Here is a 26,497-nt window from a genome sequence, read left to right as displayed (position 1 = left end):
CTGTTCCTAGTGATTAGGAACAGCGATTTGTGTTGTCCCAGTAAGCCCATCCCCTACACAGTTAGAACACCCCCAGCGAACACAGTTAACCCCTTGGTCGCCCCCTAGTGTTAACCCCTCCCCTGCCAGTGTTATTTAAAAATGGTTCAGTGCATTGTTTTAGCACTGATCACTGGGGTTACTGATTCCGGTCCCCAAAAAGTGTCACATAAGGTCAGATATGTCTTCCGCAGTGTCACAGTTCGGCTAAAAAAATTAATAGCTGCCATTACCAGTAAAAAAAATATTTAAAAAAATGAAAGGTCCCTAAATCTAATCTAGCCCATTTTGCGAACACTATAACTTTGCACAAACAAATCAATATAGGCTTATTGGGATTTTTTTTTTTACCAAAAATATGTAGCAGAATACATATTGGCCAAAACTGATGAAGAAATTCAATTTTGCACAATATTATGTATATTATTTCACGACACCCTGACACCTGATTCTCTTATTGCTTTGATAAAAACCCAGAGGAGCTCACTCTCTCAATTTAAATTATCGCAGGTAACGAGCGCTCGTACTTGGAAAACACCCTCCTATTTGTATAGTTGAGACCAAAAACTGTATTATGCAAGCCAACATGTAGGCTAAAATAGAAGCTACACTACAGGACATGGTCTCAAAATATGAGAATATGGTAACGTTGGGTCTCTTATTTTCTTCCCTCAAATTTTGATTCATTGCTTATACCTTGATTAGAGGTTGGTCAGACCCAATTAAGCGGTGGTCCACTCTTCACTGTGTACAATCCCTGCTATTCCACACTCCATCTCTTCCCTATCTTTGTTTTTCTTACTCTTAATCTTCATCTCAATGACTTGACAAGTTAATACAAAGATTACCCCTGTCATGGTGCAGAGGATATACCTGACTGCACTACTACGCGATTGGGGAAATCAGACTTATTTTATACCCGACTATCTGGGTAGGCTCATTACTTTGTATTATAGTCATGGCTTATGACTGTCATCATTGTTCATTGAGAGTCATATTCTCTGTACAACTTGTTTATTTAAAGTGTTACAAAACCCACAGTAAATTTAGTATATGCAGTAAAGCATGCTTGTTATACTGTGGAACCTAAGGGGTCAATCCACTGCATTGTGTTGAAAGGCAGTTTGATCCCATCTTCTCTGATCTGCCCCTTTTACTGTCCCCAATCCATCTGCTGATAGTACAGAGCCCTAGGAGGTACTCTGCACATGCCCAGTTTGGTGTGTATTGCTAGTGTGCACATATGATCAGCACAGGGCCAATCAGCACTGTCCAGACAGAGTCAGGAGTCATGCAGCTTTAACCAGTCCTTAGCAGGACACTGATAGAAGTTACAAGACTGCTATATACTTATAAGAAAAGGTATTTAGCAGTTTATATTTACTAAAATATTTGCATTTCCATGTTCTGTGGGACACCAGATATAGTGACTGCAGGGTCCTGGGTCTAGTAACACTAGACCCAGTGTTGAAAAACAAAAAAATTCTTTGTGCTCTTCTCAGCTACCCCACGTGGCACTCCTGCACATCATGTGGGGCGGCACAAGGATTTCAACTGTGTATGGGCGGTCATGGGATTCATAAAAATGAGGAGAACATTTTGAAAAAAAATAAATAAATAAAAAATAAAAAACACATATGAAAGCAAGGTTTGCTTTCATGCTTTGTTTGGCATAATGTTATTTACATTTAAATAAGTTTTAAATGAATCCCGTGACTGCCAGAACTCCACCCATACATTCACATTGCTCCTCGGTTTATCATTTCTGTCTATGGGTATGCATCAGTGGAGCTCTGGCGGGCACTTAATTCAATAAAATCCAGTCTAAATGAGAACATGATTCTAACCAAAACGCATTAAAGCAAGCATTGCTTTAATTTATTTATTTTTTTGTATAATGGTATTTGCATTTACATTGAGAGCCCATACATTTCCATAGGCATTCTCACTCCTATACTGTTTAACATAGCTGTCTATAGAATGTATGGGCAGAGCTCTGGTAGTCACACGATTCATTAAAACCCGCTCTAAATGCAATTATTATGCAAAAGGAGTATCATATTGGGAGGCTTTCTGAGCATGCGCAGGCCATGTGGCAACGCCAAAGAGTGTAGATCACCCACTCAGAAAAGGGGAAATAGCAGGACCACCAGGTAAATGCAACCACACACCACATTAACCCCTTCCCGCCGAGTGTACGCAGATGTGTGGCCTCGGCTTTTGGGGGCTATACCGATAAGATTCCCGCAGCTGCAGGCATCGTCCCGGTACCGTTGTTTAGAGCGGGCGATTGGCTTTCCAGGGATAACAATCGATGTGGCTAAAAGCCGCTTGGCTGTTATCCCGGAGGAGCGGGAGGGGATACCCCCCCCCCACCTCCCGCCGCTCTGATCGAGCCTCCCGTCCCATCAGTAGAGACCTGATCGACGATCCGGCTCTTCCAGCACCTAGTGACAGACTGGAACGAAGCTGGAAACTGCTTTGTTCCAGTCTCCTGATTGTAAACACGGAAGCAATGTCACTTCCTGTTTACTCGGCTGCCAATGGCACTGGTTTTAAAAACAAATACAGTATTCAAACACTGAAAACGGCGATCTGAATACTTTAAAGTGCAAAAGAGGGATTGGGGGTCTTTTAGATTCCTGCACTACTATGATCTGACTTTTGATGTGACTTGGGCCCAGAGAATGTAAAGTCAGATCAAAATCGCTCGACTTTGGAGACGCACTAATGTAAAAGGAGCCTAAAAAAGGGAAGAAAATAAAAAGGCCAAATATTTTCACAAAAGGTTTCCCTTACCTTTTTATAGGATTATAGCAAATAAAAAATGATAGGAAAGTGTAAACACCCAACTGCCCCCCTTTTTGGAAAATAGACAACCAAAGGCGATTTCATTTTTGCCACTTTTTTTTTTTCCTTTTAAAGAACCATGCTGGTATTGAGGCGATTCAAACAGAGCTTGGTAATGGTGCACTAGATACTGCAGATCACTAGAATGTACAGGTCATATATAGACAGAGTAGGTGAAAGAGGTAAACAATTTAGCTCATAATAAAACATGAACATTTACCTTTATGAATCAGCTCAATGCACTTGTTCTACATTAAGATTTCAAACCAAGGTACACACAAGTTATGATCCTGCTGCCGTTTATGCCATATGCTTACCGGCACAATGCCATGAACTCCAACTGTTTGTATGGCCTGGTTTTCTTCCTCTGAGGAAATTGCCACAAAGCTAAATCCACGGAAGAGTTGGTGTGCATTGGCACTAGCTGGAATTCCAGGAGAGTCTGGACAAAAACAAAGATTAATATAGCAGCTTTTATTTTAGCCCTAATGTTAATAGGATCAGATATTCATACTGAACACAACATCCGAGTGTTAAACATCCGAGTTGAACAGACATTTTCTTTCACTCATACAGCCCACATCCTCATCTCACCTTTGGGTGTTTTTGCAGTGAACTCTGGGTCAAAATAAAATGTGTCTTCAGGACCACCTGTTGCTGGTTTAAATGGAGGCTGAATTTCTCTTCGGTACAATTTCTACAAAACAGTATTTTTTCCTTACAGATGTGTTCACCGTAACAATAGATTTACAAAATAACCTAACACTAGACAGTATTATGAATAGCACTGCTTATGTATTACTCAGTAGCAGTTTCAATAATAGAAAATAATAAATCACTCACGTTCCAGTCAATTGTTGCAAAGAACGGATGTCTCTTAATTTCTTCAACGCCATCTGGGCCAGCTCCTGTAAAAATGTTAACAGCTCTAATTTTCACTTAAAGCATTTAACACCCACCCCCCAAAAAAAATTCTGTTCCTTTAAAGTATTTTATAGAGCACAGTGCTTGTGTTGTGTCATTTGGCCCCCTGTAACACCTGGAATACCCGGGCTATACCCTTCCCCCTGTATGCCGACTCTGATATATCAGGGCTGCTAAACGCGACACTTGAGTCATCCGTACGTGCCGCCATCAACCACAGCCTGCTGTCTCCTCAGTGCTCTCACACTCCCCTCTCTGGCCGTCAGCTTGCGATACTGCCTGCCCCCTCAACTCCTGCTGCTCAAATAACTTTTATATCTTCATACCATCCCCTCTGTGTTCTAATCCTAAAAGTCTGCTATACTTTATTTCACAGCTCTTCTCAGCGACCACATGATCGTCTGTCTCTCTCTCTCTCCCCCGAGTGATGTCAGCGGGTGAATCTCGGCTCCGCCCGCTGCATCTATCAGACGGAGAGAGAAGAAAACAAGCCGATCATGTGATTGCTGAGAAGAGCTCTGAAATTAGTTAGAGCAGACTTTTTTGTTTATAAATCACTCACACAGTTGCACACAGGAGGGGATGGTATGAAGATGTGAAAGTGGCTTAACTACTTTAACCACTTCAGCCCTGGAAGACTTTACCCCCTTCCTGACCAGAGCACTTTTTACAATTTGGCACTGTGTCGGTTTACCTGACAATTGCGTAGTCATCCAATGCTGTACCCAAACTAAATTTGCATCCTTCACCCCCCCCCCCCCCACCAAAACTTTCTTTTGGTGGTATTTCATCACCTCTGCGGTTTTTATTTTTTGCACTATAAAACAAAAAAACAGCAAAAATTTTGAAAAAAAAATATTTTTTACTATAAATAAATATCCCCATTTTTTTTTTAAACACAAAATTTCTACATCAGTTTAGGCCAATATATAATAACCTACATATTTTTGGGAAAAAATAAATTGCAATAAGCGTATATTGATTGGTTTGTGCAAACGTTAGAGTGTCTACAAACTATGGGAAAGATTTACGGCATTTTTTTTTTTCATAAATGATTTATTGAGAAAAAACAAAATTCAAGGATACAGAACAAAAAGTGGGGATAGGGGAGAACACAGAAGAGAAATAACTTCCATTATTACATAGCATACGGGTTGAGGACAAAGGAAGTAAGAGATGCATCTTGTACAGAGTTATACTTCCATGTTCAATAGCATGGTATCTAAACCAAAGTGTTTAGAGAACAAAAAAGAAAATGCATTACCATGAGATGTAACAGAAACGATATAAACAAACTCTTCTAGCTTGTCTTACAATCGACTTGGTGTAATTAGCTTGTAGTCTATAAGGGCATAAGGAGCGGGCGAGAGAGCCACGGAATAAAGAACTGGGGGGCCAATGATGGGTAAATGGAGGCAATAGGCTACCCCCCTGCCAGCAGGGTCCTTACGAAGTACTACGGATCAGGGGCTTCAAGCCCCCTCGGCTCTCACTTTTATAGACAGAGATTTCTGTACTCAGAGAAAGCACAGAAAAGAAGAAAAGGGAGACATAAAAAGAGAGCAGGGGTGAAGGAAGGAGAAAAAAAAATAAATAAAAATAAAAGGGGGGGGGGGGGTTGAGGGAAGAGGGTAGGAAGACTAGTACTGAGGTGGTGGGGGATGCTTCCAAGGTTGGGTCGGCGACCCAGGCATAAATAGCGGCCTACTTTTTGTATTCTAGGACCCTCAGTCAGGGGGAGGGGGCGAGAACCTCACCATCTACCCTATCCCCTACCTGAGGGCCCCTGCCCCACCTACTTTGATAAGGTTGGACTGCAAGTAGGTTTTTAGCGGTTCAGAGAGCTGTTAATTTCTGCTTGTAAGGCTTCTCTATATTGTGTAGAGTTTCTAAAGGATAACCAAGGTCCCCAGGTGTGTGCAAATTTATCCGCTCTGTCTGCTGAGATATGAATTACCTCCTCCATTTCCGCTATGCGGTCAATCCTCCGTAACCATTCCGTCACCGAGGGTGGTCGTGACGACCTCCAGTGTACAGGTACACACATTCTCGCTGCATTCACCATGCACATCGCAACTGATTTGAAGTAGCGTTTCTTGGGGAGAGTAGACAAGTGCAAGTAGAAGTACAAGTATTGTACAAGTATTGTACAAGTATTGTACAAGTATTGTACAAGTATTGTACAAGTATTGTACAAGTATTGTACAAGTATTGTACAAGTAGTGTGCCGGTGAAAAATCCAGTTGGATAGCAGAAACCTCCACTATTATCTTGTGCACGCTCATCCAGAATGCCCGCATGTCCCGACAGTACCACCATATATGGGCTATTGAGCCCCTTTCCCTCCCACATCGCCAACATTTCTCCGATACCTCTGGGTAAAATTTATGTAGGAGATTGGGAGTCCTGTACCATCTTGTACAAATTTTGTAGCCACTCTCTTACACTGAAACATTCAGCGACCCTTTGTGGTTGTACAAATGCATGCGTTCCCATGCCTCATCCTCCACTTCTATTCCCAGGGCAGAACTCCAGTAGGTACGATCTGCCTGGGCTGTTTCCATATGAGTATCAAATAGAGAGGCATATAGAAATGAGATAACATGAGTCTGCGGCTCTGTCCGGGCGCAGAGTGCCTACAAGGTTGTATCTGGCCTGATAAACTTACTTCTCCTCCCGGGGTCCTCAAGAAACTGTTTGAGCTGCATATATGACCAGAACGGGAAAGATCCCGTTTCCGAGATCTCCGCCAGTTCCCCTTGTTTGAGAAATCGGCCTCTGCAGAAAAAGTGTTTAGCTCTCATCTCCCCTGCGGGCCATTCTGCTCGAGCGAAAGCCCCTGATAATCCCGGTGGGAAGTCCGGATTACCCCTTATTGGAGTACGGGGGCTTAGTGTGTCAGAGACCGAGTGAGCTGCACACGTTCTCTCAAGTGCCTGTAGCGTAGCCCCTACCAGGGGATGGGATAAAACCCGATCGGGCCTCTTATTCTTCGATATCCACAGCACATCCCTAAAGTTAAAATTTTTGTTATACGATTCTCCAAGGAAACCCATCCCTTACTGGCACCATGGACATTCCAATCTACCACCCGTGCAAGATGGACTGCCCAGTAATACCGCTGTATATCGGGTAGACCAATGCCTCCTTTTAGCTTCGGCAAGACAAGCTTTGCCCATCTTATTCTAGCCGTTTTATTTCCCCAGAGAAAGTCCCTGCATATAGCCCTATGTTGTGTAAAAAAATTCAGGCGGAAGTTTGATTGGTACTGTTTGCATTTTGTATAAGAGGCGCGGGAGAATTGTCATCTTAAGGATGGCCGCCCGTCCAAACCATGAGATGGAGGCTCTATCCCACCGCTGGAGGTCTTGGCGTAAAGTGTTTAATTCAGTTAGGAAGTTTCTAACATATAGTTCGGTAAGTTTAGCCGGAAGTTGAATTCCCAGGTATGTAAGTGCCTCGTCTTTCCACTTGAATGGAAATTTGTCTTGGCACTGTTGGACCATGTCTGCGGGAAGGGAGACGTTCATAGCAAAAAAACTTAGTGTAATTAATTTGGAGGTTTGACAATTTTTTGAACTGTTCCAAGACTTGCAGGAGGTTAGGCAGGGTCGTAAGGGGCGCAGTCAGGAATAACACCACGTCATCTGCAAACGCTGCTGTTTTGTATTCTCTCTCATGTACCATAATTGCCTTGATGTTGGGGTTCATGTGAATACTTAAGAGTGGTTCTAGGGTAAGGATATAGAGCAGAGGGGACAGGGGGCACCCCTGTCTTGTCCCATTGTGGATGGAGGAGGCGTCCGACAGGTGTCCGTTAACTCTGACTGTGGCAGTGGGATTGGCATACAAGGCCATAATATATTTCCGCATGCGTGGTCCAAGCCCCAAGTGACCAAGAACCGCCGCCATGTAATCCCATGCCACCCTGTCGAACGCCTTCTCCGCATCCATTGCCAAGAAAAACCCCTCCTGTTGGGATATGGTTAGCCAATGGATGTAAGTTGAGAGCCTTGATCGTGTTGTCCCTGGCTTCTCGGCCAGGGACAAATCCCACCTGGTCTAGGCCTACCCAATAGGGCACGTGGAAAGCTAATCGCGTTGCCAGGATTTTTGCAAACAGCTTCACGTCCACATTAAGTAATGAAATCGGGCGATAGCTGGTTACATTCGAGGGATCTTTCCCTTCTTTCGGGATCACTGATATATATGCCTCCAGCAATCGCCCTGATCCGTTGGGTTCTGAGGCAAAATGATTAAAAGCTTTTAGAAAATCGGGGCACAAGAAGGTCCGCAAAGCTTTTGTAATATTGGCCTGAGAAGCCATCCGACCCTAGGCATTTTCCTGGCTTCATAGTTTTCAGCACTGCTGTGAATTCCTCTAGCGTCAGTGGGTCTTCTAAAAGTTGGGCATCCGCCTCAGATAAGGCTGGAGGGCCATATAGGGCTAGAAAGTCAGATCCGTGCATTCTGCATCGTGGGATCGGCAGGCTCCTCCTCCCCCCTTCGTAGGTTGTATACGTTTTTATAGTAATTCTGGAAATGATGAGCTATACTTTCGTTGTTCGAGTAGACGTTACTTACAGCATCAGTCACGTGGTGGACAGTAGAGCGTAGCACTCGCTGCTGGGTTGCTCTAGCCAACAGTCTGCCTGGCTTGTTGCCCTGCTCATAAAAAACTTTGAGATAGGGTACTCCTTCGCCTGGCTTTTTTATACAGCTCGTCCGCTAGTTGTAGCGGTAGTTCCTGCAAGTCTTGGGAGGTCTCTGCGGCTAATGAACGTTTATGTTGAGTCTCTAAAGCTCGGATTTTAGCAAAAAGGGAGAGAATCAGTTTCTGTTCTCTCTTCCTTCCCGCAGACATGGCCAGCAACTTGCCTCTGATGAAGCATTTATGCGCTTCCCATTGTTACATGGGCAAGGCCTCTGGGGTGTCAATCTGCCAGGAGAGACGCATCTAGTCTCCAGATCTTGGTGGAGGCAATCTGTGTTGGAAAAACTAGTGTGGCCGTAATCGGATGGTGGTCCGAGAGAACCATGTTTTCTATCGTTGCATCTTGGAGATCTGGCTGCGAAATAAAGATATAGTCAATTCGGGTATAGCGGGCGCGTGGGGAAGAATAAAAAGGTATAATCCCTATCACGGGGGTATAACGTTCTCCACGAGTCATGTAGGGTGAGAGAAGCTAGCTGCAGTTTAACCACTTGCCGACCAGCGCACGACGATGTAAGTCGACAGAATGGCACGGGCAGGCAAATGGGCGTACATGTACGTCCCTTTAAATTTGCCGCCCTGCCATCGGGAGCGCGCCGCCGGCGGCGCGCTCCCGCGCTGGTCAGGACCCCCGTGAGTCAGGTCTCGGGACCCGCGGACTCTATCGCCGCGGGCATCCCTGCGATCGTCTCACGGAGCGGCCGAATGAAGAAATGCCGTTGTAAACAACATTTCTCCATTCTGCCTAGCAACTAGTGACGCTGATCTCTGCTCCATGTGATTGGAGCAGAGATCAGTGTTCACTAAATGAAAGCCCAACCCCCCCCACAGTTCGTAACACATCCCTAGGAACACTTAACCCCTACACTGCCACCCACTGGTTAACCCCTTCACTGCCAGTGTCATTTACACAGGAATCCCTGCATTTATATAGCAGTGATTACTGTATAAATGACAATGGTCCCAAAAATGTGTCAAAAATGTCCGATGGGTCCCCCACAATGTCGCAGTCACAATAAAAATCGCTGATCACCGCCATTACTAGTAAAAAAAAAATAATAAAAAATTATTAATAAAAATGCTATAAAACTATCCCTAGTTTGTAAACACTATAACTTTTGCGCAAACCAATCAATCGCTTATTGCGATTTTTTTTACCAAAAATATGTAGAAGAATACATATCGGCCTAAACTGAGGGAAAAAAAATGTTTTTTTTATATATTTTTGGGGGATATTAATTATAACAAAAAGTAAAAAATAATGCGTTTTTTTCAAAATTGTCGCTCTATTTTTGTTTATAGCGCAAAAAATAAAAACAGCAGGGGTGATCAAATACCACCAAAAGAAAGCTCTATTTGTGGGAAAAAAAAAGGACGTCAGTTTTGTTTGGGAGCCACGTCGCACGACCGCGCAATTGTCAGTTAAAGCGACGCAGTGCCGAATCGCAAAAAGTGGTCTGGTCTTTGACCAGCAAAATGGTCCGGTCTGAAAGTGGTTAATCTGGTGCAGTGCAGAGTAAGGCATGGATGATGTGCCGGAGGAGGTATCTAGTAGCGGGTCAAGAGGCAAGTTTAAATCTCCACCTAGAATTAAGAGTCCTGACTGAAACAGCGCAAGTTTAGTGGTGATTTCTCCCAGAAAGGGTACCCGTTTAGTGTTGGGACAATATACATTCGCTAAAGTAATTGGTTTGTTATTCCATTTACCTTTTAGGAAGATATATCTCCCTGCCGGGTCAGTCAATTGATCCGTAATTTCAAGGCCTAGGTTTTTTGCAAGTAGACTTGAGACGCCTTTTGTTTTAGCGTCCGGACAAGTGGCATGGTAGGCCATCCGGTAGCGGGCATTCTGGAATCGTGTGTGCGCACCGGTTTTAAAATGTGTTTTTTGAAAGAACAACACTTGAGCTCTATGTCTATTTGCTTCCATCAAAACGTTGCTCCGTTTCTCCGGGACATTCAAGCCCCTTGTATTTAACGAGTAGATTTTAAGGGACAAAGGGAAAGAGCGTGGGACAACCTGTGACATTGTCGGGTCCTTGGCTACAGACTGGTAAGTATAGAACTCCGCAAGCGATACATTTATCCTCAGCTGATGCTATGCTTCTTATAGTCCTCCCAACCTCTTAGCTATAGGGTCCACACTATTATATGGAAGGGTAGTTGCACTCCAGACAACAATACAAACCCAATATAGGGAAACGTGGGGGAGGAGGGAATGTGAGAGGCGAGGGAAGGAGAGAGAAAGAAAGGGGAAAAGAAAAAGAACAAAAAAAAAGGGGGGGGGGGGAATCAGAGCCTAGATTAGCGAAGAGTCAGGAAAAGTGTGTATCGATAGCCTAAAGAACAGTGTGGGGGTTTACCGCTGCATGGATGCGGGGACTATGTATTTATACTGGAGCTTGGGCCCTAAGAGGCCCCAGGCCCCCCTCCCTCTAGTAGTGGAGTGGTAACTTGATCAGGCTTCTCCAGCGGCTAGTGTGTGCCAGTCTGTGTTTTTTAACCCAATATGTAAGTCAACACACCTGCTATTTAACCAAAATTACACAGTATTTTACACTGGACAAACAAAAAACGAACAATAGAAACAGCTGTATCAAAACTCAGTCGAAAGGAGAGTATGGAGATCATCCCCCTCGGCAGACCTCCAAGCCCCCGCCAGTACTCCATAATCACATGAAGCTATGAGTTATCTAACAGAAACCCAAGGCCTGCAGCCGCCGCACGGCCTGTTAAATTGAAAAAACTTTAGGCAATAGAATTCGGCCGTGGCTTGGAGATCTACCATGGGGTCCCCCCAGTAACAGTAATCTTTACAGTCCTGACACCTTATAGACACCTTCTCTCCACGATACCGCTGGGCCTGTAAAAAAGGGCCCCTTACCAAGGTAGCCAGCTTTGTAAGTCTGCTATTAAAGTGGTCAAAGCAAAAGGTGATACTTATCTGAGTTCATGCGTCAGTCCCCTATGCGGGATCCAGGCGCTCGGAGCCCCCAGCAAATTTCGTCTTTTGCAAGCGGAGACCCGCCAAAGGTAATAAATCAAGACTGGGTAAGGCACAAAGTCTCTAATCTAGTCGTGGGCAGTTCCTGTCAAACCGGAGAGACCGTGGACCCCTGTTAAGGGGTAGTGTAATCAAGAGATGGGCATGTCTCCTAGGTCGGCGGGTGCCCCCGTCGCGCTGACATCAAACCGTAGGGAAAGGTGATCCAGTAGGGTGGTCTCCATCAGGTTGAATTTGCACCCCTCCTAATGACTGTGCCAGGTCCCAGGTCTAGGGGGGAAAAAAGATACCATCTGATGGACCAGGGGCAAGCAGGTGCATAAAAGTAAGGGGACGGGAGGACCGGTGATCCTTCTGTTGATCACATGGGCTGCGCAGGTTGCATGGAGAAATCCTTACTGTGGTGGGTTGTGGAATGAAAAGTTTCCTACTGTGGTGATCAGGTAATTTGCAGCCAGTTCAAGCTATCTACGTGTTGGTTTTACGCCGTAAGGCATTAGGTGAAGACCTCGGCCCTCGTTCAGTGATCATTGCATCGGGGCTCCTCTGTGAGGAACGACGTCTGCGCCGTCTGTGTCTCCTGGAGCGTGGGGTAACATCCTGGTGTACAGATACCCATGTTTCTGGCATCATGAAGGGGCTAAACCAGTGCGGTATCCGAACAAAGGGGGATACCCAGGGTGTCACAAAATTCTGGTAGGTCAGCCGGTATCCGCAGGGAGGCTATGCGGTTGCCTACGGTAGCCGTCAAACAGAAGGGGAACTTCCAGCGGTACATTATACGCCTATCCCTGAGGACACTAAGTAACGGGCAAAGCGCCCTTCTGTGTTGCAACTAGTGATGCACCGAAATTTCGGCCGCCGAAACATATCGGCCGAAAATGCCCTTTTCGGTAATTTGCCGAAAGAGAAAAACGGCCGATAATGGAGCCGAAAATGGGGCGTGGCCTGGGTGGGGGTGTGGCACCGCCCCCACCCCTGGTGACGCCCATCATGGGGGTTGTATAGCGCAGGAGAGCCGCCTCCGCCGCCTATTTGATCACAGCGCCGGGAACATCACAGCTTTCATTTCAATAGCTGTGTGTTCCCGGCCGCGCGCCGTCACACGCAGCCTCTCCCCCTTGTCCGGGCATTTAGATACCAGATCATCCGCAGGATTGGACGGATGATCTGTCTATCAAAGTGCCCGGACAAGGGGAGGGGCTGCGTGTGACGGCGCGCGGCCGGGAACACACAGCTATTGAAATGAAAGCTGTGATGTTCCCGGCGCTGTGATCAAACAGGTGGCGGAGGCGGCTCTCCTCCCTGCACCGGCTGCAATGGGACACACAGGCTGCAAAATGAGGCACACTGGCTGCAATGGGGGACGCCTCCTGTACCACGTCCTCTGTCTCTGACCATCTTCTGTACCATATCCCCAGTCTCTGACCATCTTCTGTACCATATCCCCAGTCTCTGACCATCTTCTGTACCATATCCCCAGTCTCTGACCATCTTCTGTACCATATCCCCAGTCTCTGACCATCTTCTGTACCATATCCCCAGTCTCTGACCATCTTCTGTACCATATCCCCAGTCTCTGACCATCTTCTGTACCATATCCCCAGTCTCTGACCATCTTCTGTACCATATCCCCAGTCTCTGACCATCTTCTGTACCATATCCCCAGTCTCTGACCATCTTCTGTACCATATCCCCAGTCTCTGACCATCTTCTGTACCATATCCCCAGTCTCTGACCATCTTCTGTACCATATCCCCAGTCTCTGACCATCTTCTGTACCATATCCCCAGTCTCTGACCATCTTCTGTACCATATCCCCAGTCTCTGACCATCTTCTGTACCATATCCCCAGTCTCTGACCATCTTCTGTACCATATCCCCAGTCTCTGACCATCTTCTGTACCATATCCCCAGTCTCTGACCATCTTCTGTACCATATCCCCAGTCTCTGACCATCTTCTGTACCATATCCCCAGTCTCTGACCATCTTCTGTACCATATCCCCAGTCTCTGACCATCTTCTGTACCATGTCCCCAGTCTCTGACCATCTTCTGTACCATGTCCCCAGTCTCTGACCATCTTCTGTACCATGTCCCCAGTCTCTGACCATCTTCTGTACCATGTCCCCAGTCTCTGACCATCTTCTGTACCACGTCCCCAGTCTCTGACCATCTTCTGTACCACGTCCCCAGTCTCTGACCATCTTCTGAACCACGTCCCCAGTCTCTGACCATCTTCTGTACCACGTCCCCAGTCTCTGACCATCTTCTGTACCACGTCCCCAGTCTCTGACCATCTTCTGTACCACGTCCCCAGTCTCTGACCATCTTCTGTACCACGTCCCCAGTCTCTGACCATCTTCTGTACCACGTCCCCAGTCTCTGACCATCTTCTGTACCACGTCCCCAGTCTCTGACCATCTTCTGTACCACGTCCCCAGTCTCTGACCATCTTCTGTACCACGTCCCCAGTCTCTGACCATCTTCTGTACCACGTCCCCAGTCTCTGACCATCTTCTGTACCACGTCCCCAGTCTCTGACCATCTTCTGTACCACGTCCCCAGTCTCTGACCATCTTCTGTACCACGTCCCCAGTCTCTGACCATCTTCTGTACCACGTCCCCAGTCTCTGACCATCTTCTGTACCACGTCCCCAGTCTCTGACCATCTTCTGTACCACGTCCCCAGTCTCTGACCATCTTCTGTACCACGTCCCCAGTCTCTGACCATCTTCTGTACCACGTCCCCAGTCTCTGACCATCTTCTGTACCACGTCCCCAGTCTCTGACCATCTTCTGTACCACGTCCCCAGTCTCTGACCATCTTCTGTACCACGTCCCCAGTCTCTGACCATCTTCTGTACCACGTCCCCAGTCTCTGACCATCTTCTGTACCACGTCCCCAGTCTCTGACCATCTTCTGTACCACGTCCCCAGTCTCTGACCATCTTCTGTACCACGTCCCCAGTCTCTGACCATCTTCTGTACCACGTCCCCAGTCTCTGACCATCTTCTGTACCACGTCCCCAGTCTCTGACCATCTTCTGTACCACGTCCCCAGTCTCTGACCATCTTCTGTACCACGTCCCCAGTCTCTGACCATCTTCTGTACCACGTCCCCAGTCTCTGACCATCTTCTGTACCACGTCCCCAGTCTCTGACCATCTTCTGTACCACGTCCCCAGTCTCTGACCATCTTCTGTACCACGTCCCCAGTCTCTGACCATCTTCTGTACCACGTCCCCAGTCTCTGACCATCTTCTGTACCACGTCCCCAGTCTCTGACCATCTTCTGTACCACGTCCCCAGTCTCTGACCATCTTCTGTACCACGTCCCCAGTCTCTGACCATCTTCTGTACCACGTCCCCAGTCTCTGACCATCTTCTGTACCACGTCCCCAGTCTCTGACCATCTTCTGTACCACGTCCCCAGTCTCTGACCATCTTCTGTACCACGTCCCCAGTCTCTGACCATCTTCTGTACCACGTCCCCAGTCTCTGACCATCTTCTGTACCACGTCCCCAGTCTCTGACCATCTTCTGTACCACGTCCCCAGTCTCTGACCATCTTCTGTACCACGTCCCCAGTCTCTGACCATCTTCTGTACCACGTCCCCAGTCTCTGACCATCTTCTGTACCACGTCCCCAGTCTCTGACCATCTTCTGTACCACGTCCCCAGTCTCTGACCATCTTCTGTACCACGTCCCCAGTCTCTGACCATCTTCTGTACCACGTCCCCAGTCTCTGACCATCTTCTGTACCACGTCCCCAGTCTCTGACCATCTTCTGTACCACGTCCCCAGTCTCTGACCATCTTCTGTACCACGTCCCCAGTCTCTGACCATCTTCTGTACCACGTCCCCAGTCTCTGACCATCTTCTGTACCACGTCCCCAGTCTCTGACCATCTTCTGTACCACGTCCCCAGTCTCTGACCATCTTCTGTACCACGTCCCCAGTCTCTGACCATCTTCTGTACCACGTCCCCAGTCTCTGACCATCTTCTGTACCACGTCCCCAGTCTCTGACCATCTTCTGTACCACGTCCCCAGTCTCTGACCATCTTCTGTACCACGTCCCCAGTCTCTGACCATCTTCTGTACCACGTCCCCAGTCTCTGACCATCTTCTGTACCACGTCCCCAGTCTCTGACCATCTTCTGTACCACGTCCCCAGTCTCTGACCATCTTCTGTACCACGTCCCCAGTCTCTGACCATCTTCTGTACCACGTCCCCAGTCTCTGACCATCTTCTGTACCACGTCCCCAGTCTCTGACCATCTTCTGTACCACGTCCCCAGTCTCTGACCATCTTCTGTACCACGTCCCCAGTCTCTGACCATCTTCTGTACCACGTCCCCAGTCTCTGACCATCTTCTGTACCACGTCCCCAGTCTCTGACCATCTTCTGTACCACGTCCCCAGTCTCTGACCATCTTCTGTACCACGTCCCCAGTCTCTGACCATCTTCTGTACCACGTCCCCAGTCTCTGACCATCTTCTGTACCACGTCCCCAGTCTCTGACCATCTTCTGTACCACGTCCCCAGTCTCTGACCATCTTCTGTACCACGTCCCCAGTCTCTGACCATCTTCTGTACCACGTCCCCAGTCTCTGACCATCTTCTGTACCACGTCCCCAGTCTCTGACCATCTTCTGTACCACGTCCCCAGTCTCTGACCATCTTCTGTACCACGTCCCCAGTCTCTGACCATCTTCTGTACCACGTCCCCAGTCTCTGACCATCTTCTGTACCACGTCCCCAGTCTCTGACCATCTTCTGTACCACGTCCCCAGTCTCTGACCATCTTCTGTACCACGTCCCCAGTCTCTGACCATCTTCTGTACCACGTCCCCAGTCTCTGACCATCTTCTGTACCACGTCCCCAGTCTCTGACCATCTTCTGTACCACGTCCCCAGTCTCTGACCATCTTCTGTACCACGTCCCCAGTCTCTGACCATCTTCTGTACCACGTCCCCAGTCTCTGACCATCTTCTGTACCACGTCCCCAGTCTCTGACCATCTTCTGTACCACGTCCCCAGTCTCTGACCATCTTCTGTACCACGTCCCCAGTCTCTGACCATCTTCTGTACCACGTCCCCAGTCTCTGACCATCTTCTGTACCACGTCCCCAGTCTCTGACCATCTTCTGTACCACGTCCCCAGTCTCTGACCATCTTCTGTACCACGTCCCCAGTCTCTGACCATCTTCTGTACCACGTCCCCAGTCTCTGACCATCTTCTGTACCACGTCCCCAGTCTCTGACCATCTTCTGTACCACGTCCCCAGTCTCTGACCATCTTCTGTACCACGTCCCCAGTCTCTGACCATCTTCTGTACCACGTCCCCAGTCTCTGACCATCTTCTGTACCACGTCCCCAGTCTCTGACCATCTTCTGTACCACGTCCCCAGTCTCTGACCATCTCCTGTACCACGTCCCCAGTCTCTGACCATCTTCTGTACCACGTCCCCAGTCTCTGACCATCTTCTGTACCACGTCCCCAGTCTCTGACCATCTCCTGTACCACGTCCCCAGTCTCTGACCATCTCCTGTACCACGTCCCCAGTCTCTGACCATCTCCTGTACCACGTCGCCAGTCTCTGACCATCTCCTGTACCACGTCGCCAGTCTCTGACCATCTCCTGTACCACGTCCCCAGTCTCTGACCATCTCCTGTACCACGTCCCCAGTCTCTGACCATCTCCTGTACCACGTCCCCAGTCTCTGACCATCTCCTGTACCACGTCCCCAGTCTCTGACCATCTTCTGTACCACGTCCCCAGTCTCTGACCATCTTCTGTACCACGTCCCCAGTCTCTGACCATCTCCTGTACCACGTCGCCAGTCTCTGACCATCTCCTGTACCACGTCGCCAGTCTCTGACCATCTCCTGTACCACGTCGCCAGTCTCTGACCATCTCCTGTACCACGTCGCCAGTCTCTGACCATCTCCTGTACCACGTCGCCAGTCTCTGACCATCTCCTGTACCACGTCGCCAGTCTCTGACCATCTCCTGTACCACGTCGCCAGTCTCTGACCATCTCCTGTACCACGTCGCCAGTCTCTGACCATCTCCTGTACCACGTCGCCAGTCTCTGACCATCTCCTGTACCACGTCGCCAGTCTCTGACCACCTCCTGTACCACGTCGCCAGTCTCTGACCACCTCCTGTACCATGCACGCAGTCTCTGACCACCTCCTGTACCATGCACGCAGTCTCTGACCACCTCCTGTACCATGTCGCCAGTCTCTGACCACCTCCTGTACCATGTCGCCAGTCTCTGACCACCTCCTGTACCACGTCGCCAGTCTCTGACCACCTCCTGTACCATGTCGCCAGTCTCTGACCACCTCCTGTACCACGTCGCCAGTCTGACCACCTCCTGTACCACGTCGCCAGTCTCTGACCACCTCCTGTACCATGTCGCCAGTCTCTGACCACCTCCTGTACCATGTCGCCAGTCTCTGACCACCTCCTGTACCATGTCGCCAGTCTCTGACCACCTCCTGTACCATGTCGCCAGTCTCTGACCACCTCCTGTACCATGTCGCCAGTCTCTGACCATCTCCTGTACCACGTCGCCAGTCTCTGACCATCTCCTGTACCACGTCGCCAGTCTCTGACCATCTCCTGTACCACGTCGCCAGTCTCTGACCACCTCTTGTACCATGCACGCAGTCTCTGACCACCTCCTGTACCATATCCCCAGTCTCTGACCATCTTCTGTACCATATCCCCAGTCTCTGACCATCTTCTGTACCATATCCCCAGTCTCTGACCATCTTCTGTACCATATCCCCAGTCTCTGACCATCTTCTGTACCATATCCCCAGTCTCTGACCATCTTCTGTACCACGTCCCCAGTCTCTGACCATCTTCTGTACCACGTCCCCAGTCTCTGACCACCTCCTGTACCATGTCGCCAGTCTCTGACCATCTCCTGTACCACGTCGCCAGTCTCTGACCATCTCCTGTACCACGTCGCCAGTCTCTGACCATCTCCTGTACCACGTCGCCAGTCTCTGACCACCTCTTGTACCATGCACGCAGTCTCTGACCACCTCCTGTACCATATCCCCAGTCTCTGACCATCTTCTGTACCATATCCCCAGTCTCTGACCATCTTCTGTACCATATCCCCAGTCTCTGACCATCTTCTGTACCATATCCCCAGTCTCTGACCATCTTCTGTACCATATCCCCAGTCTCTGACCATCTTCTGTACCACGTCCCCAGTCTCTGACCATCTTCTGTACCACGTCCCCAGTCTCTGACCACCTCCTGTACCATGTCGCCAGTCTCTGACCACCTCCTGTACCATGTCGCCAGTCTCTGACAACCTGTTGTAGCTGGGGGCCTTCCACGACTCAGGGATTCCTCTGAATCGCAGATTCCTCCTCCTCCTCCCCGTTATCTAAATCTTTGATATGCCTCTGCATATCAATTAGATGTTGGTTATGGGTGTTGGAGACTTGCTGGATTTGTTCGATCGCCCTGCTATGTGTCATGGCGGAGGCCTCCACCCGATCTAAGCGGGAGGCCACCGCTTTGATGTCAGATCTAACATCTACTATTGCTGAGGCTACGGCACTTTTAATGTCAATGGCTACTGCCTGTAAGTCCGCCGGGTTAGTCTGTTCCAGCCGTTCTGCAAGCTGACTTCCTGCATCTCCGCCATGTGGGTGCCTGGAGGCCTGAGCATCTGCCTGCTGGGAGTGGAACAGCTCCGGGATCGTGCGGCCGAGTTGTGATGACGGATCCGCTGTTGCGTGGGTGAGAGAGGAGCTCCTGGAAGCCATCCCCACTGCGTGTGCTGGGTCAGCCTGCTAATTATGGCTAAAATGCGGCCCTGGTCACCGGAGCGCTCCTACGCTTCTATCTTGGTCCGCCGCTAGGCCACGCCCCCTTACAGCATTTTTTTTTTAATTATTATTATTATTATTTTTTTTACTAGTAATGGTGGTGATCTGCGATTTTTAGCAGTACGGCAACATTGCGACAGACAGATCGGACACTTGACATATTTTTGGGACCATTAACATTTATACAGTGATCAGTGCTATAAATATTACTGTGTAAATGTCACTGGCAGTGAAGGGGTTAACACTAGGGAGCGATCAAGGAGTTAAATGTGTGTTACCTCAGTGTGTTCTAACTGTATGGGGAGGAGACATATCGTTGTTCCTACTTACTAGGAACGATACGTCTCCTCCCTCCCCGACAGCACAGGGATTTGTGTTTACACACACAAATTCCCGTCTTGGTTCTCGTGCACGTAATCATTCGTGGCCAGCGGCGATACTGCCTGCCAGCTACGCAGCGGGTGCCCTCTGGTGGCCACTAAAGGGAAGGATGTACCCCTATGGATTTTGCCCAGGAGAGGTATTCTGCCACAGTAAATCTGTGTTAGTCAGTCGGGAACCGGTTAAAAGAATAAACACAAAATATTTCTCTTGCCTTCTTGATGCAGTTCTATGATGTATACACCTAACGGTGACTATTTGACGCCCTCAATATCAAAGTATAAAAATGAAACTTGTAGAAGCACTGAAATCCAGCATTTCAGTTCCCAAACTAATAAAATCCCTCATTGGCTTCTAATATACCTCAGGCACTCTATTCGTGAGATTTCACCAGGCTCTGCCCCATTCCTCACGTTAGCACAATGCAAGCAAGGAAGACTCATTCCTGGTACTTTTTCTATAATATAATAAAAAAAAATTAAAATATACTGCAAATTCTTCACCATTATGTTTTCAGGGCGGCACACGTTATGATCATGCCATGTAGGAGTGTGATTTCTGGACAACACATATGATAAGCTACATGTACTTTTTCAACAGAATTTTACTGAAGATCTGGTGGGAGTACGCATTCCCAAGTGGCTGGAGGATATTTGGGATGTACAGTTAAAGCTCAGGATGTCTATCATAACAGCAGGGAAACAATCTGGATAATGACTAATGACAAAATGATGGCTTTCCTAGATGATAAACTGGTCTTCATTGAGAAGGTATGGTCTACTTGGATCCCATCCCATATCGCCTTGGGGAACTCTTACATTTTTAATTCTCCCAAGAGCAGCAGGGGTGTTTTGGGTGGGATTGGATCTTACCCTCATCTTTCCTCTAGCACTTTCTATCCAATCGCTTCTCCTTTGTCCTTTCTCTTGTGGATTTTCTTTCCTGTACATTACAATGGCCTACGCCATAATTTAGGAGTCCCCTCTGAGTGACACAAAGTGACTGACTGACATCTTGGTACACTGTTTATTCTTTAAATATTTATCCTCCTGCGAGATTTTATCGAGCACTCTATGCCACTCGGGTCACTCATACTCCCCAAGACACCAGAGACTACCTGGCGAGAATTACATTTCCCAAACTGACAGACGCCCAACGTGACCTTTTAGAGGCCCCCATTACTGAGGAGGATATTTCCAAGGCAATTTCCTCTCTGGCCACTTCTAAAGCACCAGGACTGGACGGTCTGCCGCTAGAATTTTATGCCACCTACTCTGAAATTTTGACCCCTAAACTCCATGACTTATATGAGTCCATATTTGACACGGGAATCCTACCCCCCTCCATGAGGGACGCACAAATAGTTGTGATTCCCAAGCCAGGGAAGGACCCACACTATCCGGAATCATATAGACCCATCTCTCTACTACAGGTTGACATTAAAATACTGGCTAAGATTCTTGCCTCCCGCCTTAATCAGGTTATCCTCTCACTGATCCACCCTGACCAGACTGGCTTTATGCCAGGAAAAAACACCGCCATGAATATCCGCCGCTTACTTATGAACATCCAGGGATCCCATGATGAAGTTGGCTCGCGGGTCGTGGTGGCTTTGGATGCTGCCAAGGCCTTCGACTCCGTGGAGTGGAACTACCTGTGGGAATGCCTCTTGGGATTTGGACTTGGCCCCAACTTTATCCGCTGGGTCCAACTCCTGTATCAATCCACGAGGGCCAAGGTGTTTGTGAACGGCTGGCTCTCTGAGCAGTTCCCGCTGGAGAGAGGGACTGGACAAGGCTGCCCCCTTTCCCCCATGTTGTATGCGTTGGCGGTGGAGCCACTGGCTATTATGGTTCACGCAGACGCCAGAATTCGTGGCCTTAGGATAGGAAACCTGGAGGAAAAGATCGGGATGTATGCAGACGATACACTCCTATACTTAGCCGACTCGGGTCCCTCCCTTCTTGCAGCCCTCCACACCATAGACTGTATCGGTGGTCATTCGGGTCTGAGCATTAACTGGTCCAAATCCCAGATCCTTCCGCTTGATCATTTCCCCCCTGTACCCACGTCCCCTCCTCTAGATCTCCCTAGGGTTTCCGTGATCAAGTATTTAGGAGTGCAGGTCACTAGATCGCTGACAGACTATGTACCCCTAAACATTGAACCCCTTTACGCCCTGATCAAGACCAAGACACAAACCTGGGCCAGACTACCTCTGGGCGTTATGGGACGCATCAATCTGGTCAAAATGATACTTCTGCCCAAGATACTTTATTTGGTGTGGCATGCACCCCTGTATATACCACAAAAATTTTTCAAGACGATTGAATCAATTCTCAATTCATTTATATGGGGCCACAGCAGATACAAATTGTCTTGGAGACTTCTGAAGAATCCAGTGACAATGGGCGGGGCTGCCCTTCCAGATTTCCAGGATTACTACCTTGCCTCCCAATTGTCCCATTTTTATCACTTTGACAAGAGCGAGCTACCAAGATACCAGACATTACTTTGTAAACGCCCTGACGACCCTGCCCACACCCCACTTCAGTCAGTCCTTAGGGCTCCACCGTCACGACGTTCCCCCTATCCAAAAGTAGACATGTTGACGCATCACCGGAGGATATGGCGGACGGCCCTAAACAAACTTGGGACCCCGCAGGTTCATTCTTATACTCTTCTCTGGTTCAACACTCACTTACCCGAACTGCTGTCCGTTCCAGACCCCACAGCTTGGACGCGATATGGGATATTGTACATGCACCAAGTTATGACTAGCTCTGGGCTTAAATCCTTTCAAATGCTAAAGGAAGAATTCGCACTCCCTAACCATCTCTTCTTCCGATATTTACAGCTCCGACATGCGCTGCAGACTCAGTTTGCCGGCTCCAACTCCCCTCTGACAGTCCCTCCTATAGTAGATATAGTCACAGGGGCTGAGCCAACCAGGTTGATCTCTGCCCTCTACTCCGCCATCCATCTCCCAGGTTCCGGGGCATTGGCTTACGCCGCCAAGGCCAGATGGGAGGTGGATGTTGGATTGATTGAGGACGAGGAGTGGGATGATGTGTTGGGGGATGTGAAGAGAGTATCCCCCAGACTTTCGGACCGCCTCACACAGCTGTATATCGTACATAGGACATATCTGACCCCCCAAAAGATAGCACGGTTCAAACCCACGTATAATCCGGGATGCCGCTTATGCGACCACACCCCAGGCTCCTTCTATCACCTCATATGGTCCTGCCCGGTTATACAAACATACTGGATACAGGTAATTCGCTTCCTCCATGACCAGATGGGCTCTCCTGTTAGCCTCGACCCGAAGTTGTGCTTACTTGGTCTCTTGCCAGAATTTGATGCTGACAAGTCCCTTCGTACCTTTTTACATGAAATGCTGTTCCTGGCGAGAAAAGTGCTTGCTCGCAGCTGGATGCAGGCCCTCCCCCCACGGTCCAATGCTGGAAGAAAGAGGTTAATGATACCCTCCCGTATAAGAAATTAATATATACGCATAGAGGATGTCCACTTAAATACGAGCAGATATGGGGCAGATGGTTGGGGGATGGGGAGACATGTACTTGATATGCTGTTGTATTGATCCCTTGCCCCCCTCCCCCCCCTGTTTTTCCCTTTCTGTGCTTCCTCCACCCCATGGGTCTGCTTTTATTGTGTCCCCCTCCCTCTCCTCCCCCCTTTATTTTTTTTCTCTTCTCCTTTTCTCTCTCCGCCTCCTGCCCCTTCCCCGATTGACATGGACTGGTCTTACAATGATGCTACCCATGATGGGTATTTAAACCCTATGCAGCGCAACTATCCCAAAGCACTCATGTATGCAACACTACCTTGGCCAGGTTGGCCCTTATTACCTGATGTACCTTATGTATGCTTGCTATGTATGTTATCTACTCTGTTTTCTTCTTTTTGTTTTTTTTTGTTTTTCTTCTTTTTTTTTTTCTCTTTGTTTTTTTTCAATAAAGTTTGTTTTTTCAATTAAAAAAAAATATTTATCCTCCTAGGTTGTAAGCTCTCCGATTCCTCCTGTATTGAATTGTACCGTTTGCCCTAATGTAAAGTGCTGTGTAAACTGTCGGCGCTATATAAATCCTGTATAATAATAATTTGTAGAGGTAACCCTGCAGGGGCTGCTGATAATTGTGGTTTGTCTGTCAAACTGCCCAGCCCTGCATTCACTCTCAGGCACTTTGAGACATAATGTGAACATACTTTTTTTTGCTTTATTGTGGGGTATAACTTGGATGGAGATGGGAGATATGGGATGCCCAGCGTGGATAATAGAAACAATTGGTTTTGGGACAACCATGTACCCTGTACATACTCCTTCAGCTTCCTCCTGCACAACTTGCTTGAAGCTCATCACTCCACAGCAAATCACTTGCTGCAGACTGTTATGCCTAGTCACCTCCAGTACATCACTTGGTTTCCCCAGGAACAGCTAGCACTATTTGTTGGTTATGCCTGACACAGACTCAGCCAGGCCTCAGCAAATGCCTTTTGCAGGCTGGGACCGCGGGCCCCAATGGTATAGCAGAAAAGTCCTTGTGCTAGCTGCCCTACTATAGCTACTGATCCCAGTTAGCCCTCTTTAGGCCCTGACAGCCCTTCTGGCTGCAGCTGCCTCTTTCCATGGCAAGCTCCCAGTCCTCTCAGGTTTGCCTCCCCAATCCTCCCGACAGTGCCTCATTCAGTCCTCCTGGCTGCGACCAGTAGTCCTCCCTGGAGTCTCTTAGCAGTGCTCTCTCCTGCTGTTCTCGCCTTGCTCTCTCTTGTGCCTCTGGTCAAGGACCTCTTCATGCATTCTTTTTTTTTTTTTTTCTTCATGCATTCTTGAAGGTGGTCACAACTGCACCTGAGCCCAGGCCCAAGGTCACCCCCCCCCCAGACTGGAGAGCTTGCTCAAGGCCCTGACAACCTCCACATCCTCTCACTCCAGCTCTTCCATCCGACAATGCCTCCCCAGCTGGGCTGACCCTTGATGTTAAAGGAGGCCTGCCAAATCAGATTGGGGATTGGTCAGGGCTCCTCAAACACCCCAGGTGGCTCCACCTCCACTCCCTCCAGAAAGCACTAGAAGCTTCTGGAAAGAAATGACACCACCTGCGAGTCACCTTGCCCTACCTTGAGCCACTACCAATCCCAGAAAGAAAACAGGCCTAGCAAACAGCCAGGCTTGCTTAAATTTAACTATCCTCTCCAGCACACTACTAGAAGGTGCTACACATTGTACTAGTATCAGGGAACATCACTGCTATAGAGCATAACCTCTTGCAGTTTTCTACTTAGTTATTACTAAACCTTCAATTAAGGCTTTTGAACAGAAATGAAGAATCCAAGGGCACATAGATAAAAGTAGATAAAAGCTTGTGCTGCTGTTGTACATGAGAAATCAATCACAAACTGCTGAGCAACTCAACTGGCCTGCAGCAGAATTGTAAAACTAAAATGACTCTTAGTGACTGCTGTATCTTACCTAATCTGTTGGTTGGGTTTCTCTTGAACAGCATACGCAGTAGGGACTGAGCCTCTGGAGTAAGGAACTGTGGCATGCCAAGCTTGGCCCTAAAATTTAAGGAGATATAAATAAAAAAAAGCACGTTTAACATGTTTAGTAGAATAATTGGATTACAGACAACGATCAAATGCATTTTTAAAAAGAATTGGTGCAGAGCTATTACATGCAAAAAACTCAAAATAATCTCCTCCCAAAATGACAAAATCAATCAAAATCTTTGCACGTTTACAAAAGATTTAAAGTAAAACCTGATATTTAGTGTCAAGTGATCAAAAATGCCCCCAAACAAAATGTTTTCATAGATGAAATATCCATGAGTAAGTTCATAACAGGCTTTGGTGCAGCCATCTCCACCATAAATTGTAATATTTATGTGCACTACACAAACACCTCCTCCCATTCCACACATGCTATCAGAAATGTCCCTCCCGAGTGATATACTCGCCAGATTAAATTACTCCCTTAAAATCATTAAGTGGGTCCTTAATAGCTTTTATAGTGTCAATTTAGACATGCTGCTCCACCTCTCCTTTGTTCCACACTGAATAAGAGTTCATATCTCTCCCTTCTGGTATCCTTTTGCAGCTCCACTACACCAGAAATGAACTGAAGAAAAGCCCTGGATCAGTATGCCGGGACGTAGTTTCTGGTCTGTGGAACACACATTGGAAGGACTACAGGAAGCAGGGTACACTGACACTATTCATTTCATTTAACTATTGATGTGACAGATCCTGTGCCTTAATGGGCATATTTTAATGTAGGTGCACACTTGTATTGTTTTACTAGCTTTTATAAAAGGCCAATACACGATCTTTGGCTTTTCTTCTGTTTGGTTCCATTCTGGTCTGGTGGAGCTGGAGAGAATACCAGAAGGGAGAGAGACATAAGCTCTTTTCAATGTGGAATAAAACAGGAAGAGCAGTGTTGCTAAAATAGAGTAAAGACTTGGAAAGGCCCACTAAGGCCGCGTACACACGCGGGGACTGTTCGCCCAACTTTGTCCGCTGAACAGTGTTTCGGCGGACAGTCCGCTCGTGTGTGGGCTTTCAGCGGACAGTTTCAGCGAACAGTCCGCTGAACAAGGTTTTTCGGAATTTCCAAAAAACTGTCCGCTGAAACTTTGTTTCAGCGAACAGTCCCCTCGGGTGTAGGCTTGTTCGTCAAACTAAGTTC

At 47.8% G+C, this 26,497-nt stretch overlaps 1 protein-coding gene across 2 annotated transcripts in view; it reads right to left on the bottom strand.

Moving 5' to 3' along the window:
• Nucleotides 1-26,497, bottom strand: part of RPS6KA3 (ribosomal protein S6 kinase A3) — a 216,778-nt gene that overhangs the window by 28,446 nt on the left and 161,835 nt on the right. For both annotated transcript variants that reach the window (XM_077480720.1, XM_077480721.1), the window contains 4 exons: nt 25,280-25,368; nt 3,733-3,797; nt 3,484-3,586; nt 3,207-3,331 (listed from right to left, as the gene is read on the bottom strand). In XM_077480720.1, the coding sequence (XP_077336846.1) occupies nt 3,207-3,331; nt 3,484-3,586; nt 3,733-3,797; nt 25,280-25,368 (382 nt within the window). The remainder of the gene's footprint in view (nt 1-3,206; nt 3,332-3,483; nt 3,587-3,732; nt 3,798-25,279; nt 25,369-26,497) is intronic.

Source organism: Lithobates pipiens, unplaced genomic scaffold (genome assembly GCF_037356315.1).
Source record: "Lithobates pipiens isolate NorthernLeopardFrog02 unplaced genomic scaffold, aLitPip1_a1.2 Scaffold_16, whole genome shotgun sequence".
NCBI lineage: Eukaryota > Metazoa > Chordata > Amphibia > Anura > Ranidae > Lithobates > Lithobates pipiens.
Note: the sequence above shows the minus strand (reverse complement) of the source record. Positions and strands in the feature narration are given on the sequence as shown.